At 40.3% G+C, this 18758-nt stretch overlaps 1 protein-coding gene across 2 annotated transcripts in view; it reads right to left on the reverse strand.

The window, feature by feature from the left end:
- Epha6 (EPH receptor A6) overlaps window positions 1-18758 on the reverse strand; it is a 979971-nt gene that overhangs the window by 155922 nt on the left and 805291 nt on the right. For both annotated transcript variants that reach the window (XM_055594395.1, XM_055594404.1), the window contains one exon: window positions 9384-9509. In XM_055594395.1, the coding sequence (XP_055450370.1) occupies window positions 9384-9509 (126 nt within the window). The remainder of the gene's footprint in view (window positions 1-9383; window positions 9510-18758) is intronic.

Below are 18758 nucleotides of genomic sequence, written 5' to 3' on the forward strand. Positions count from 1 at the left end.
TCCCGTCATACTACTTGGATTCTCTATTTCCATAAAATCTTCCCACACCATGACTTTTTATGAGTTATTTATTTATTTATTTATTTATTTATTTATTTATTTATTTATTTATGCTTTGCCCATTGTGAGTACTTCAATTCAAAGCTAAAGATTCAAAGCTAACAGCCACATAAGTGTGTGGAATTTGTCTTACTTTAATTGGGTTACTTCACTCAGAATGATTATTCCCAGCTCCTTTTTAGCTTTGTTTTGTATTTGTAACCTAAGAGTCTCATAATTCCATTCTTTTTTACAGTTGAATACTACATTTGATGTACATGTACACTGAGTTCAAAGTACATGAATATACATTGTATATATGAACCGTATTTCATCACCCATTCACCAGCTGGTAGATATATAGGTTGTTTGCTTTTCCTGGCTATTGCACAGTGAGCAGAAAGGAGCATGGATGGCAAACTATCTCTGCAGTAGGATATGCAGTACTTTGAAACATTCCAAGAGTGCTATTGTTGTATCATATGGCAGTTTTTAGCTTTTTGAGAAGCTTCTCCATTGATTCTCACCAATAGTCAATAACTCTTCCTTGCTCCCATGTCCCCACATCCACAGCATCATTTGCTGTCATTTGTTTTACTGTTCTTGCTCATTCAGACAGGGCTTAGATAAAATCTTAAGGTAATTTTAGTTTGCAGTTCCCTGATGGTTAAGGATTTTGAACATTAAAAAAAAAAATGTTCCTGGGTATTTGCATTTTTTTCAAGAGCTCTCTGTTCAGTTCCATGCCCTAATTTTTAATCGTTGCCTTCTTTGTGCTTAGGGTGCTCTGTGAATGAGTTATGCGGAAGTGTGTATTCCTGCAGAGAGGTTTTGGGGCACATGCTCTTCCTCAGCTTGCCTGTTCACTCTTATCCTGGATAATGTAGTTCCTTTTTTTTTTTTTTTTTTTAAAAAAAAAAAAAACCGTCTTTATTTCTATTTCTAGCCTTATTCTCCTTGTCTAGTTCATTGCCCTTGGACATAAGAACCTGGATTTTTCAACAAGTTCCTGGGACACTCTGGCAGGTGCCCTACAGACTCAGATTCCTGCCTATAATACCATCTACACAGGTTATTTATGACGAACTTTTAATTAAAATGAGGAAACAATTGCTAAAGGCATCACACATAATTAGAGCACTGCCTGCCTTCTCCACACCTGGAGAAGTTACTATTTATATCCAAACCTCTGCTGCAACTTCTACAAGATGTTTTAAGTTTTCTTTCTCAAAGTTCAGTTTAGCTAAGTGCACGGTCTGAAAGCCGTCTGTGCAAAGAACCCTGAAAAGCCCACATTTTTGTCAGAATGCGGCTTCCACTGTGCTTTGCCCTACAAAGCAGAAGAGTGAGTGCTGAATGGAGACTTATTTGTTCCAGGGCTGGTCTCTCTCTTACTCATGTTCTTAAGTGGCCCAGCTGCCCAACAGGGCATGCATTCCACCCTGAGGGAATGGCTCTCCAGAGGAAAAGAGGTACTGGAGCAGCCATGTTCCTTTGCTGTTTCTAATTAGGGAGAAAACAAACCTATAAAACAACCCCAGTGAATGCCAAGATTAAATGCTGATTCACATGGAGACCCAGCTAAATTAGCAAATGGTGTAAGGCTGTTTAGAATTTTTCTTCATAAGAAGAAAATGATTCTTCGGCCAATCCTTCAAAAGAACTGACTGTGTCTTTTAAAAAAAACTAAAGTAAGTGGCATAATCTGTAATAATAAACAAGATTTCTAGGTGCTGGGTATGTTTTTAGTGAGAATTTAAATAGCTATGTAAGATTTATATTTTTAAGATTCAAAGTTATTCAAATGATAGATAAAAGGAAGCTTTTATGTTAATAAGAAGCCTTAGCTAAGGTCAAAGGGTAAAGCTTTTTAAAGATTGTGAATAGACATATAAATGGATGAGAGATTATTTAAAGGCTCTTTTAAGATTTTTTCATGTCTTTCTGGCAGACAAGAAAAAATTCAGAGCGTGTTGAAGAGTTTGCTATCAAATGCGCTCTGAAGCTGCTTTCTTCCCTTGTGAATGTCCCGTCAGTCTATGTAATGGCGGCCTCACTAAGCTCCAACACTGAGCAGGATGCTGAAAGCAGAGTATCTACTTCTGAAGTGTCAGGTGCTTCCTTTCTGAGCTTCAGGCTGCCTGGAGACCCCTCTGAAGCTTACAAGTGTCGGCACACAGGAACCTACGCCAGTCTTCTTGGGGAAGAGTGTCTACAGTCTTCAATTTCCCCTTAATTTTCTGTATTAGGCATGGGGATGGACGTTAATGAACCACCGTGTTTTCGGTTGTTCCGTTGCGACAGGCGAGTCTCACTCTCCACCGGAAATGACTTGTCCATAGGATGCTTTCATCTTGTAAACTACTGAAGTTTCTCAAGCCTAATGTTTACAGTTTTTAATAACATCTTTAATTTAGTTCCTATTCTGATTTTTAAATATTTTCAAATAATATTTTGAAACTGTCTTCCTTAATTTTTAAAAATCATTTCCCCATTTTGGGGGGACTCGTCCATGAATCAGAGTATGAGCCTGCTCTTATATGCCCATTGCCTTTGAACAATAAGCAAGCTGACAGAATACAACCTGGATCTTTATCTTACTTTTGCATTGACTATAAAATATATTCTAAATGGTGATTAAAAAAAAACACTCAGATTCAGGGTCAGGAGCCTTCTTAATTGAGCTGTGCAGCAGAAGTGGTTGAAGAGAAGGAACATGGTAAGAGAGGGAACATGGAGATAAAGTTGGGTCTATATCAGACTTAGGGAGAGCGGAGGCAGGAAGACAGCGGGCTTGCAGAGAGAAGAGAAACCTTGAGCATGGACAGGCCGGAGACCTATGGAGATCTTTGACAGGGTAGGCTCCTGAGAAGATATGAGGGTAACTCTAGCTGAGACACCTATTAACAGGGGTCATGGAGATTGAAGAGGCCACCCTCTAACTTTTTTTTAAATTACAGTTTATTCACTTTGTATCTCAGCTGTAGCCCCCTCCTTCATCCCCCCCCCAATCCCTCCCTTTCTCATCTCCTCCCATGCCCCTCTCTAAGTCCACTGATAGGGGAGGTCCTCCTCCCTTGCCATCTGACCCTAGCCTATCAGGTCTCAGCAGGATTGGCTGCATTGTCATCTTCTGTGTCCTGGTAAGGCTGCTCCCCACTCAGGGGGAGGTGAGCAAAGAGCCAGCCACTGAGTTTATGTCAGAGACAGTTCCTGTCCCCCTTACTATGTAACCCACTTGGACACTGAGCTGCCATGGGCTACATCTGAGCAGGGGGTTCTAGGTTGTCTCCAGGAATGGTTCTTGGTTGGAGAATCAGTCTCAGAAAAGACCCCTGTGTCTGGGAAGCCCTCTAACTTAACAGGACTCCTAATAGAGGGAGGTGAACACCATTTCACTCACAACTGACCCAAATTTTATTCTGCCTACAGGATGTACAGGGACAAAAATAGAGCTGAGATTGGAGGAATGTCCATGCAGTAACTGGCCCAACCTGAGACTCACCCCATGGGAGAGAGCCAACCCCAGACACAATCAACGATACTCTGCAGTGCTTGCAAGATAGGAGCCTGGCCTAGCTGTCTTCTGAGTGGCTTCACCCAGCAGCCGATGGAAACAGATGCAGAGACCTACAACCAATCACTGGGTGGAGCGCATGGAACCTTTTGGAAGAATTGGGGAAGGATAGACGGACCCTGTCAAGCTCCACAAGAAGACCATCAGAGCCAACTAACGAGGGCCCAGGGAGTGGGTAGGGGCTGTGGAGGCTGAAGCACTAACCAAGGACTATGCATGAACTGGACCCAGTCCCCCAACACAGATGAAGCTGATCAGCAGCTAGGTCCTCATACAGGTCTCCTAGTAAGGAAGATGTCGGATTCATAGACTCTGTTGCCTTCTTTTTAAAGCTTTCTCCTGGCCGGGCTACCTTGCCAGGGCACAGGGGAAGAGGATGTGCTCAGTCCTGACACAGCTTGATATGCTGGCAGGGGTAGGGGTCAGGAGTGGAGGCTCCCCTTCTCTGAGGAGTAGGAGAGGGGGATAAGGGGATCAGGGAGGAAGGGTGGGGACTGGGAGAAGAGGGAGGGGACTATGACTGGGGTATAAAATAATAATAATTAAAACAAAACAAAATCTGGAACTTAGCACTACCAATGTTGCAAATATTTTAAAGGGGGGGCATTTCCTGTTAATGGACTAGCACTACAGTCACAGATGTTATCTTCCTTGTGCATTGATGGCTGAATATACTGTCATTTCATCTGAGACCTTGTCCCTCAATGCTTCTCTCACCGGAGGTAGCAGTCAGTAATCACGGATGCCTGCCTACACCTGCCTGAGTCTGCAACTTAGTTTCTCTTCTTAGACGCCATTCTGGATTTTCTTCCAAAGACGGCAGCGGCCAAAGCTTTAGAGAGAGAGAGATCTTTAGAAAGAGTGATACAAATACCTCTTGATTAGGGACTGAAGTGAGGGGGGTTGAAGTCACAGCAAGGAAGGGAGAAACTGGAAGTTAGTCCTACAGAAGAAGAGGGATCTTTTATTTGCAAATGCAAAATAAGCAGCAGATATCCTCTTCAAAGGGGTAACAGGAGTTTTCCATCCCGAAGACTTCCTACTTGTAAAGTGTATTGTGTAAGGTGCATTTAGACTAAGTACAATGATATTTTACCAAAATAAGGTAGTTTTTGTATATTCTTTGGGAGTTTAATACTCATCACCATTGGGAGAACTATTTCCAGTGATAGTTGGTATGCTGTAAGTGACGGTTTGAAATGTCTCAGGCCAAAGTCCTTGCCTCCACTCCCCCCAGCCTGTTAACATGCCTGAAAATAGGAAGAAACCAAATGGTTTAATTTGATTTTCCTGAACTGCTGTTTGATCACATTTAAAATTTAATGCATACTTTCCTACTGTTGATTTCCCATGGTGCACTGAATTCATGTTAAATTTCCTTACCATATTCTTTACTCCATTCAAACCTGCCACCTAGTCATAATCGTTCATGTTATTTCTTTTCTGCATTCTCTGTATGGGCCCAGAGCTGAGAACATCATCATTACCAGGCAGGAGACTTCCTTTGGCTTCAAACTTATCACTCCTAGTCTACTTTGAACAACTAAAGTGTTATAAAAAAATCTTTTGGATTGGATAATAGTGCATATAATATTTCCTCTAACTTCATATCAGATACTGTTTCATATGAAGTAGAGAAAGGAAAATCTTGACATTTGTTAAATAGGCTATGGAGCCATTTTAATGTTTATTCAGGACTGTGAGTCCTCTGCTGTGAAAATGATACAGTTGAAATTTTAGTGACTTACACAAAGCTGGGTTGTGAACCCATTTCGTATTGTAGCTAGCCAGGGGCAAGGAATACAAAAGTAGAAAGGTTTGGATCTTTGGATTTAAGAATGATTAAACTTTCTTTCTGAGAAACAAACAAGTGAGACTAAGCATTATTAGTTATATACTCAGAAACATCTGGTGGCTGAGTCACCGTGTGTTTAGATTTACAGCTATTCAGTTCCTGGTAAGCAAAGAAAGAGTCTAAGCAAATTGACCATTTCCTTTGAACCTAACACAAGTCACACAATGAAGAGACTCTGAAAGGCAAACGAGAAGAGGAGTCATATTCATGGTGTAGACAGGCAGACTGAGATGCCACTCTGGAGTGACATCTGTTTCTAAGATTAACCACAGAGGAAATATTAGGGAGATTTTCAATGCTTTTTTTCCCCCCTGAATTACCTATTTAAAAGTTCCACTTACTCCCTCATGTTATTTAGCATTTGCCAACATATCCTAGTGTTTTTCTCTATTCCAGACTCAGAAAAATAGCCCTTTAAAATGATCTTTCTAGAAATAAGAAATTCACAAACGATTGACGGTTGCTACACAAATACTGACAAGCTTGTCTATTTTCTGGGTCCCGTGATCCAGTGATGGTCCTAAGGTTGAGCTAGTGTTAAAAGTACATGCTGTACGAAATACTGTAACTTAACAGCAGGATGTGTTGTAAAACAAAGGACCGATAATTCTACACAAAACAGACTTGCATATCTCGTTAGAATTTAACAGGTACCAAATTAACATCAGCAGTAGAACAGGTTTGCTAATTCACCAGCGACACAGAAAGTTTTGAGAGACTGTCAGTTTCTGTGGCATATAACCAATTATTAGACATCCAGCAGGCATCTCCCTTCAGCTCGTCCTGAGAGTGTCCTGGTAGTGATGGGGAAGGAACATGCTTCCTGCCCTTAGTTTGACACCCTAAATCTAAAGGAGCATCCCTGCAGAAACTCTATAACAAAGGACTATGTCAGGGTATTAACTGTATGAAACAAGAACTTCACATAATGACTGCATTATTCCTCCTAACACAGATTATGAAGGAAATTCTTGAGAAGCAGGCTACAGTTGAATAAAAGAAAATATGAATTACTTTTGAAAAGGCGGCAGTCCTTGCTGTTAGGTGAGAAACTGTACAGGGACCACTTTTTGAGAGGGTTTTAAGTCAGGAAGAGCAAGCTGAGTTAATTTCAGTTTGAAGGAAACAGGAACAAGTTGAGATCTATAAATGTTTTATGGAGCAATTTTGTTTCACCTGATTTGTATGTAAGTCATGGAAACTGAACAGTGTTTTTTCTCTTATGAAAGCTGGAGGCAGGTTTGGCTCAAAGCCTAGAAGAATAGAGTGTTACGGTGCTCTCTCAGATTCTTCTCTGGAAGGGATATTTTGTGTTTGTGTTGTGGAAATATCATCTTCCTTCTGTCATTTCCAGTGGCTAAATGATAAGGGCTATTTGATTTTTTTTTTTTTTTGGCTGGTATTGCCAAATAATTCAGATCACCATTAAACCTTATAATGCCATTTCTCCCAGACACATCTATGTTTACCAGATTTCCACTAATATTAAGATTAAACCACCAAATACTAATTGTGTTTATCTACAGTGAGATACTAGTTATATAAACTAAATCTACATTTAAAAATATAGTGTGAATTAATTTTCCAGAAAGAAACCATACATACAGAAACCATTTTATACAGCTGAGTGGCTCATTCAAACTTTAGATAAATTGGAATGTTGTAGGTCTAAACCAAATATCGAATTATCTTAGCCAGTAACTGTTGTCCATGCTGTGTGTGACCTAATATTCTTGCAAGTAGATAAATCCTTCTGGGATACAATACAGACCTTTACCTTCTACCAACCTAAAAGCTAAGAATACTTAAGATAAAATGTGAGGCCACATTGCTGTAACTGTCTGTACAATACTTCTACTGATGCATTTAAAGTCTGTCTCAGCTTATAACTTTTTATTTTGTTTTCTTACTATAAAAGTTCATGATGGGGCTGGAGAGATGGCTTACGAGGTTAAAAACACTTGCTGCTCTTGCAGAGGGCCCGAGTTTAATTCTCAGCACCCACGACTCTCTGTAACTCCAGAGCCAGAAGGCCTGACACTCTTTGGCCTCTATGGGCAGCAGGCACGGAGGTGGCACACAGACATATACACAGATAAAACGCTCATAAAGTGAAAATAAATAAGTCCTAACAGATACTTTGCTAAGTCACAACTGCCATGATGGAACATGGAACTTGGGTAACTTAAATATGTGGTCCTGGGCTATGGACACTCATAGTTGTTTTTGTATTAAATTATTTCTTATTCCATTTGATGTGAAGGCTGTTTTTTCTACATCGCTAGTAATTAGTTCTGAGAGCTTAGTTGATGTAGACTCTCCCTCCCCCCCCCATCTTTGGTAACAACAGTAAAAATTTTTCATGTCATTCTCACTGTTCTGTTTCTCAGGAGATAAAGAGGGCAGAGCATCATCAGAATTAAAACTCCTAATCTTCTTCTTATTATTATTATTTACAATTTATTTGCTTTGCCTCCCTCATCTCCTGCTGATCTCACCATCCCTCTCTCTTCCTCCCCTACCCCTCTTCCCTAGTCCACTGATAGGTGACAGGAGCCACACAAGGAGACTAACAAAGCCAAACAACAACAACAACAAAATAGGGCCTAAGGGGGGACTGCAGAGACTGATGCATCAACCAAAGACCATGCATAGAGAGGACCTAGACCCCTCACCTCAATCTCCATGTGGGTTCCCTAGTACCCACATGGAGAAGAGACAGTCTGCCAAAATTCCTAATCTTAACTTAGAGCATTTTGCTTTCTCTTTTATCAGTAGTAATGTCGGCCATAAAGTCTCGAGCTACAGCATTAAATGGCAACAATAAAGTAAATGACATCAAAGTATATTTAGTTGAGTTTTATATATTATGTTAGTTGAGTTTTATATATTAAGACTAATTAAAAGTCAAGGGGAAATACCAGAATAATTTCAAGAATAGTTGGCATTATGTTAAGAAAAGCAAACAAATGTGCATCTTGGGGCTTTTGAAAAATTAGAATTCCCAGTCTTGCCAAATGCTCCATTATCCTGCTGGGTGGGCCAGCCCTCTTGCATACACTTACAGCATTGACATAATTCATACATTACTATTATGTTAAATATGCAGGAATTACAATTAAGAACATCAAGAGTCAGCCGGGTGGCGGTGGTGCACGACTTCAGTCCCAGCATTCTAGAGGCAGTGGCAGATGGGTCTCTGTGAGTTCAAGGCCAGCCTGGTCTAAAGAGCGAGCTCCAGATCAACCACATCCTCTCCCCCAAAACAAAACAAAATAGAAATACCCATCAAGTGTCAATGTTGATGTAAGTGCAAGGTAGGTGTGCATCGCTTGGGTACAGTGGAGGACAGCTCCAGATGGGAATGACAAGAAACAAGCATTTGTGACTTGTGGTGCAATGAATAATAACCCATGAGGGGTAAAAGAAAAATAAATTCTGAGAATAGAGTCTACAATGTTAGCTATGCTATCTCTACCTTATTTCGTAATTTCGGTCAGATTACTAATTGTAGAGAGGGCAAAATGCTAACTTTCCGTCTCAGATTTTTTGGTTTCTGGCTTTTCTTCAAATCATTTTCCTTTAGTGAAATGGAACTTTAATTGAATCTCTGTAGACGTAGCCAATCTCTCTTTCTGTCAATGCACTTAATTACCAGTTCTCCTTTGTTGTCTATTCCAAGTGGGAAGGTGGCTCTAGTTCTTGCTTATGTTAACTCTATGCCAAGTGGGCCCTTGGAGTGAGTATCCTTTCCCCACTTTGATGCTGTTTTCACAGCACTGGACAGCACAGTGCTTGCTGTATTGCACAGAGCCATTTGCATTTCTTTTCAACATCTTTTAGAGGCATTCATTTTCTTAAAGCGAGCTACTGGTTTGTGTGGTGGTGCAGATGGGCACCTGGGATACCTACCAGCAGGAATCCTGGGGGGCAGCGATCCTCCGGCTGTCACTGGATGTGGTGCTTGGATGCTATTTAAAAATCCAGCCCTCAGGAAGCTGGGGCAGAAGGCTTCCACCCCAATCGCTGGGAAGGACCCTTGGAAGAAATAAAAATTGACGTTAATCAAAGTCTTATCCATGGAAAAGTTCATGATCATTTACAAGCAATTAAACCTCAAATCAATACTGACAATAAACCTCACAAGAAAGTTATGAAATAAAATGATTGGGATATAGTTTCTTCATAAATTTGTGAGATCGTTCTATATTTCTTTAGAAGACATTTCCTCTCAGCTAGTTATAATTAAGGATTTAGAAGCAGTAGAGAGCTATAATAAAAACCTCTCCCCATCTTTGAGACAGGATCTTACTAAGCAATCTAGGCTGTCCTGGAACTTTCTGTAGAGAGCGGGTTGGCCTCAAACACATAGAAATCTACCTGGGTCTGCCTCTCTAGTACTGATATTAAAGTTTGCACCACTACACTCAGCTCAAATTTTCTAAATCTGAACTGGGTTCCAAGAGTCATGCCATGAAATGATGAGAGAGCCATGAATACCAGTCAATTATACCATCTTCATCATCCACACCGGTGTGAATGATAAATATTACAGAAGATTGTCCCAATAGCATCTGAAACCCATGCTGTGCCAAAAAGAATAGTGCTTTGCTCTGGCAGTATCGGTACCAATATCTAAGACGAGTAGAGCATTTTTACATTTATTGCATGTTTTAAAATTATCTATAAAACAATGAACATAGACAACTGCCTTTATTTCATTACACTCTTCTATTAAGGACATGATGAGAATTTGCAAAGGTAGAACAATTTTTTTTTAATTTTATGAAGTAAAACAACAGTGAAGTGTTGTAAGATCATCAAGCAAATCACATAAGCACAGAGTATAAGGATATTAGAGTAAAAAAAGCACTTTCGTCAAGACCCGTGTTTGTTCAACTGACAAACTGAGGTCTAGAGATGGGTAGCAATGTTGCAAAGTTGGCAGGCTACAAAGACAAATTCCACTCTGGAGTGAAAATATACAATGAACAAATTCCTCTCTGAGCGCTTGCTGTTGTTTGTACATGACTTGGAAAATTGCATTCTGAGACTGAAACATTAAAAATTGGTGTCTTAATGGCTGGAAGATAATACAATCACTCTGAAGAAAATGTAACATACACTCAGTATTAGAGAATGGACAACTCTGGTGATCCAGATGGCCAATCAAAGTGAAATTCCAGTTGTTCGTGGGAAGGCATTTCACTGAGGACACACACACATTGTGTTTAAGGCCTCTAGAAAGCACACTAGGATAAGGGACCGCACATGCTGCATCCAAGAGTCAGAGCCTTTGTATCCTCAGGTTTAGCAAGTCCCGTTTGTGAAGAGACTACTCTGTCTTGTGATTTTTTTAAATCATTTTTTATTTTTATATTAATTACAGTTTATTTACTTTGTGTCCCAGCTGTAGCCCCCTTCCTCATTCCCTCCCAGTCCCACCCTCCCTCCCTCATCTCCTCCTTGCCTTTCTCTAAGTCCACTGATAGGGGAGGACCTGCTCCCCTTCCATCTGACCCAAGCTTATCAGGTCTCACCAGGATTGGCTGCAATGTCCTCTCTGTGGCCTAGCTAGGCTGCTCCTCCCATGGGGCCTGGGGAGGTCAAGGAGCTAACCATAGAGTTAATGCCAGAGACAGTCTCTGTTCCCCTTACTAGAGTACCTACTTGGATACTGAGCTGCCATGGGCTACATCCAAATAGGGGTTCTAGGCTATAACCATGCATGGTCCCTGGTTGGAGAATCAGTCTCAGACAAGCCCCTGTGCCCAGATATATTTGTTCCTTGTGGAGCTCCTGTCCTCTCCAGGTCTTACTAACTCTCTCTTCTTTCATATGATTCCCTGCACTCTGCCCAAAGTTTGGTTGTGAGTCTCAGCATCTGCTTTGATACACTACTATATAGAGTCTTTCAGAGGCCCTCTGTGGTAGGCTTCTATCCTGCTTCTTGTTTTCTCCTCCTTCCAATGTCCATCCTATTTGTCTTTCTAAGTAAGGATTGATCTTCTTACCCTGGGTCCTCCTTCTTGTTTAGCTTCTTTAGGTGTACAGAGTTTAGTATGTTTATGCTGTTTTATCTTATAGGTCTATTATCCACTTATAAGTGAGTATATACCATGTGTGTCTTTCTGCTTCTGGGATACTTCACTCAGGATGTTCTTTTCTAGTTCCCACCACGTGCCTGCAAATTTCATGATTTCCTTGTTTTTAATTACTGAGTAGTATTCCATTGTGTAAATATACCACAATTTCTGCATCCATTTCTCCGTTGTGTCTTGTGATTTCTGTATGAAATATCATCTACAGGCTTGTGCCCTTGAACACTAGGTCTGATGACCTAGTGTTAAAATACCAGTTAGTGGTGTTTTACAAGATTGTGGAACATTTTAAAGATGGAGTCTTGCTTGAGGAAGTGAATCACTGTGGGAGAGCCTTGAGGATTTGAAGCTTGACCTCAGTTCCTGTCTACACTGTGGAAATACTGTGATTAGAGCCCCCTTATACCATTACAACTGTGCCTTTTTCAACCACGAGGGACTGTGTCTCCTAAAACTGGAAGCCAAAATTAATTCTCCTTTCCTTGTTTCCTCTCAGTTATTTGGTCAATCAATATGACAAGTAGTAATACATAAACTGTTTTTTTTTTTAAACACAAAATCTTTACCAGAAGTAGGTTAAGTTGGGAGCACCTCTGTACCTGGGTCAGAACTAATAAAGGAATTGAAGTATTTTCAACATTGAGACTTGTGTCACAGGTACTGAGGAGTGTATCAGGGAGTGCTCTGTCATAACTTCAAAGAACAGTGAAAAACAATTTCTTTTCTTGTGCCTGCATGTGGTATCCATCACTGATCACAAAACGTTCCTATGTATGAGGTCTCTCACAGATGGCATAGTCTACATTGCAGTGCTTTATCACTTTCCGCAAAACACTAGTCACTGATGATGGCATCTCACTGAATGCCACGTGGACGTAGTCTTGTATATACACAAGGCATTTTTATTTAAAGTCACAAAGGAAATGAAATTGTCACGATGGAAAAATGTTTGCAAGAAATACAGATTTTATTATATACCGTGAAATTAAAGTGGCATGTATTCCATGCATGTATTAAATACTAAAATTTTAGCTGATAATGAATTATTAATATCAAATAATAGAAAGATGGGCTCAAATATATTAGATCTCAGGGAAAAGAATAACTTAGTCCCATAGAATAATGACTAAAAATACAAGTGTAATGAGTATGAATGCAGCTTCAAACAAAGCTGTCTGGAGCAGTGATTCTGAGAAATATAAATGTGGTGCACACTTCGAGATGTCTTGTTTTTACTGTTTTGAGGACACCATAAAAACTAGCAATTTAGAAAAGATACTCATTATTTTAACTCCTGGTAAAGAACTAAATACAAATACTACTTTTTTTTTTTTTTTGCTACGATTACATTGATTATTGTGCTGTTGTGACAGCTGTCATATCTAATAGCAGCTTTCATTCCCCTAAACTTGCAACACCTTTCGTCTTTGTTATGTTTCCTTGCCACGGTTAAAAAAGTCCTTCATTTATTGTAGTGTCTGTTTCTCAAAGAACTGTCACTTTTTAAAAAGCTAACAGAACCCCGCAAAGGTGCTGTGCACGGATACACATTTAGCTGAGATCAGGCACTTTGTGATAATCGTATCTTATCATTGTTCTTCCTTCATAGGGAATCAGATTTTAAGACTTGTTGTGGGTTGAATAGAAAATGTTTGTTTTCATTTTCATTCCATCCTAGCAGGTGGGATTATTAGAGAACTTCCTAGAAACTAGCAGGTGGCACTTAGCTGAAGGAGAATTATATCCCTTGGGGAAGTTTTTTGGGGGGTATCTTTTTTAAAAAATAATTTAAAATTATTATTCATTAAAATTTATTCACTTTGTGTCTGTAGCCCCCCTCATCTTCTCCCAGTCCCACTCTTCCTCCTTCTTCCCATACTTTCCCCATGTCCCTTTCCTAGTCCACTGATAGGGGAGGTCCTCCTCCCTTTATATCTGACCCTAGCTTATCAGGTGTCATCAGGACTCTCTGGACACCTTCTATGTGACCTAGTAAGGCCACCTCACCAGGAGAAGGTGATCAAAGAGCAAGTAACTGAGTTCATGCCCCTGACTTTCTCTGCTTCCCTTACTAGGAAGCCTTGGGGGGTATTTTATCCTTTGACCTTTGTTGCTTCTCTCTGTTTCCTACATAACAAGAGAGAAAGAGTGCTACTATATGCCCCAGTCACATGATATTCTATTTGAGTACATGCAGCCAGGCTGAAATTTTTGAACACAAATAAATTATGTCTTTAAGTTCTTTTCCTTGGGTATTTCAGAGCCACAGCAGAAATAACTAACACAGGTTAGTCGATATAAAAAGATTTCAGCAGGTTCAGCCAATTGCTCCAGTTGTTCACACTCTTGACTTTTATCTTCATTGTGAAACCTATTAGTAATTTACTTTATATCTGAAGTCACTATGTCTAACATCTGTAGCATGAGAATTGTCAATTTCTTTGCATTTTGGTTTCAGTTACACTAGCAAACATTAATTAAATATTTATAGGATGAATACTTGTATTTCTGGCTTGTTAGTTTCTTGAATCTTTCATTAGAACAGTGGCTCTCAGGTTTGGTGGCACCTGCATACTTAGGACATCATAGAGTAGGACGGGAGAAATCATTATTAGTGATTAATAGATAGAGTGTTGGGGCCCTCCACTATATAATGTATTACTATCAAAGGGAAAGCTCTGTCTCCATATGCCAGTGGCACCCATTAAAAATATTATGCTGTTATAAAGTATGATTATTGCAGAAGAGGGGACAGAAAGATTATAAGAGTCAAGGATCCAGGATGTCTGTTGCCAGAAAATATCTTCTGTGTATGACAGGAAAGCTACACCCATGTGATCTTAAAAAAAAAAATAGTCACCCAATTAAGATGTAGATGACACCAATGATTGACACGCCAACATGAACGGGGAAAGCTCAAGTGATACCACCATAGATGAAGAGCTATTGGCACTTGATTGCTGCTGGAAGAGGAAGACGCTCTTCTCCAAGGGCAGACTTTCTAATAAGTTATTGATTCCAAGTGGTCAGCCTGAAACACATGTACAGGTAAGCATTACTAGTAAATGGATTGAGGTGTGTGTGTGTGTGTGTGTGTGTGTAAAGATGAAATGATCATGTATTTGAGAAAGAGTTTGGGGTGCACAGTGGAGGAGTTGAATGGTAAGGATTCAATCAAAGCAGTGATAGCTAGTGTTATTATCCCACTATTGCAACACAATGTTCAACCAATGCCTGGCCCAACCTGAGACCCACGACCATGGGAGAGAGCCAACCCCTGGTACTACTTTTTATTAATTACTTTATTTTTTAGTCACTTTACATCCTGTTTGTAGCCCCATCCCTTCTCCCCTCCCAGTCTCATTCCCCCTTGCCTCTTCCTCAGAAAAGGGAAGCTCCCTTTTCCATCCACCACAGCTCATCAAGTTGTATTAGGAATGACCATGTCCTCTTCCCTTGTGGCCTGGTGAGGCAGGCCTGCCAGGGGGAAGTGATCAAAAGCTGGTAAGTGAGTCTTTGTCCAATGTAGTCCACGTGATGTCTAAGCTGCACATCTGCTACATCTTTGTAGCGGTCGAGGTCCAGTTCATACATGATCCTGCAATTGATGCTTCAGTCTCAGCAGGCCCCTCTGGGCCCTGGTTAGTTGGCTCTGTTGATCTTCTTGTGGAGCTCCTGTCACCTCCTATTCTCTTTCCTCCCACTTTTCCACAAGACTCCCTACACCGCATCGCACAATGTTTGGCTATGAGTCTCAGCATCTGTTTTGAGCCTCTGCTGGGTAGAGTCTTTCAGAGGACCACTCTGTCAGGCTCCTGTCTGCAAGCTTAGAAGGGTACCATTCATAGTATCAGAGGTTGTCATTCTCCCATAGGGTAGGTCTTTGGTTGGGCCAGGCATTGGTTGGGCATTCACTCAATCTCTGCTCTATCTGCTCTACCCTGACACTATTAATGATAACTCTGCTATGCTTGCAGACTGAAACCTAGTGTAGCTGTCCTCAGAGAGGTTCCACCAGTGGCAGAAGGCAAAAAGAGGCTGAGACTCAAAGCCAAACATTGTACACGTAGTTTCATGAAAGAGTTGAGGAGAAGAATAGAAGGACCCAGAGGAGTCAGAACTCCACAAGAAGACCAACAGAACCAACTAACAAGGGCTCAGCGGAGCTTGTGGAGACTGAACCAGCAACCAAGGACCATGCATGGACTGGACCTAGGCTCCCTCCACAGATGTAGCCAATGAGCAGCTTGATCATCATGTGAGTCCCCTAGCAAAGGGAGCAGGGGTTGTCTCTGACATGGACTCTGTTCACTGCTTTTCAATCACTTCCCTTTGTGGGGCTGCTTCCCTAGGCTACAGGGGAAGAGATGAGCTCAGTTTTCATGTGACTTGATATGCTGGAGTGAGTTGGTAGGGGGGAGGTCCCCTTTTCTGAGGAGTAGGGGAAAGGGTATGGGGGGAGGGGACTAGGAGGATAGGAGGGAGGGGGTTACAATTGGGATGTAAAGGGAATGAATAAATAAATAAATGGAAACTAAAGATAGATGCAATTTTGTGACTCCTCCTTCCATATTATTCACAAATCTTTAATAGAAAATTAAAATCCATCTTTAAACATTACATGGCAGTTAATTTATCTTTGATGCTAAAGGGTTAAATTGGACAATGTCCCTTCTAATCTAATCTTTTGTGATGCAGTTCTTTCATAGTGTTTTTGTTAGGTGACATTTTTTGCAAGTAATCATTAGGAGCTATGTGTAGAAATCCAACATGTTGACTTAACTAAAGACAAGCAATCCAGAACTGAGATTCAGAGACACCAGCACATGTCCATGGCCTTAGGATGGGCAGTTTGCTGGCTCTCATCTGGTCTGCTTCTATTGCATCTTCTGCAATACTGACTTGCCTTTTGTATATGTTTTCAAAAACTCAGGTTGGTGTGTATGCTCCAGAGTGCAGGAAAATAGGAAAAAGAAACACAAGGCCAGAAAGCCCATGTTTAAGTATTTTTTTATATGTACATTTATATTATGAATATTTTTCTTTTAGCAACTAACAAACATAAAAACAAAATATACTCTCAATACTCCTTGAAAGTGTTGCTCAAACATTTTATTGTTAGAGGTAGTGTATAACTGGAGAATTTTGCAGTTCACTTTTGATAATGAGTGAGGAAAACAATGCCAAAGTATGGATGAGAATAATTTATTCTAAAGACTTGAATAATTAGATCAGGACTTTGCAGTGATTAGGACTTTGCAGTGATTATAGTAGATTTTGTTACTTCTACTCCTGGTGTTCTCAATCATGTATATGCATTAGAACACAACATCAAGGCAGAAGGGGCAAACAGAGTATGAAGTATCCGTACCTTCAGCTCCTGAAATAAATTCTTTATCAACTATGTTATGACAAAGAAGGATTATGTAATCAGACATAAAGGGACAATACATCCCAGGACACAAATATTAAAAATAAGGATTAATAAATAATATATAGTTACAAACATGTAACAGTTTATATGTACCTCTGTGTACTGTTATTGTTATATTATATTGTCAAAATAAATTGGATGTAGTTAGACCTTAAATTATTACATTTGTAGCACCAATATAAAAATATTATTTCAAAATTACTTTTATCCACATTTATATCTTCCTTCTTTCCTTCCTTTCTTTCCTTTCTTTGATCATTTCACTTTCTTTTTAGTGATGGAATTAAAAGTGTGCACCACTACATCTGACTCTATATTCTATATTTTAAAATAAACATAATAATGTAATAACATCAACAAGGTGATTTGTATCTATAATAAATAGAGAAATATAATCCATGCAGTAGACACTTGCAGCTCAAAGAGGTTTGCTTGATGGGACATGATCAAAATTAGTAGAGCTGAAAAGTGAGCCTGTGGGCATCAGGAAGGATCCTCTACTCATCCTGATTACTCTGTAGCTGGCTCATAGATGTCACTCCATGGTTGGGCTTTGGATTAATTGAGCATGCTTCTGTTCTGTAGTTAGAATACCTTCACTATAAAAATGGAACAGTTAAACCAAATGCTGTTCCAAGTGTTTCTGAATGATCAAGATTCTCTATTCAACCTTCCTCTCTCCAGTTATACTAGCTTTTTTCTTTTTAAATATTTATTTATTTTTAATTACAGTTTATTCACTTTGTATCCCAGCTTTAGCCCCCTCTCTTGTCCCCTCCCAATCTCACCCTCCGTCCCTCATCTCCTCCCATGCCCCTCTCCAACTGATAAAGGAAGTTATTCTCCCCTTCCCTTTGAACCTAGCCTATCAAGTCTCATCAGGAGCTATCTTTCTCTGTGGCCTGGCAAGGCTGCTTTTCCATTAGGAGGACGTGATCAAAGAGCCAGCCACTGAGTTCATGTTAGAGACAGTCCCTGTTCCCATTACTAAGGAACCGACTTGGAGAATGAGCTGCCATGGGCTACATCTGTGCAGGGGTTCTAGGTTATCTCCATGCCTGGTCCTTGGTTGGAGTATCAGTCCTCATTCAGACAGGCAAATGGGATGGACATCAGAAAGAGGGAGAAAACAGGGACCAGGACAGGAGTCTACCACAGAGGGCCTCTGAAAGACTCTACCCAGACGGAAGAATGCAGGGAATCTTATGAAAGAAGGGGGAGATAGAAAGACCTGGAGGGGACAGGACCTCCACAAGGAGAGCAACAGAACCAAAATGTCTGGGCCCAGGGGTCTTTTCCGACACTAGCTTTTACTTTAACTGATACCATAGGAGTTCTTTTACTACCTCTAGAGCTTATGTGTTCTTCACTATGTATCCCTCTTCTTTTTCTCAGTTAAAATAATTTATAATCCCACACATTTTTGTCTTCCCCTAAAAAGAGGAAGGTCATACACATTCATGTCTGAGCAAATATTTCAGAATTTTCTGTAACCAGGAAGGGGCGTTGAAGATTTGTAAAGTTTCTGATCACCATTAAGGAAAACCAGCCCTATGTGCAGCACTGAAAAACACATCCTTAGGCCATGGACACCTTTGCTTTTGTCCCCTCACTGACAGCACACATGAAGCCTGAGATGCTCAGCCAATATACATTTCAGCATAGAAATGTGTATGTCTATGTCTATGTGTATGTCTTGTGGCACTTGAGGCTAGGCATCCTGGCATCCTGCAACTGTGATTAGAAGACATA

This window comes from Psammomys obesus, unplaced genomic scaffold (genome assembly GCF_907164565.1).
Source record: "Psammomys obesus unplaced genomic scaffold, mPsaObe1.curated_primary_1811, whole genome shotgun sequence".
Classification (NCBI taxonomy): domain Eukaryota; kingdom Metazoa; phylum Chordata; class Mammalia; order Rodentia; family Muridae; genus Psammomys; species Psammomys obesus.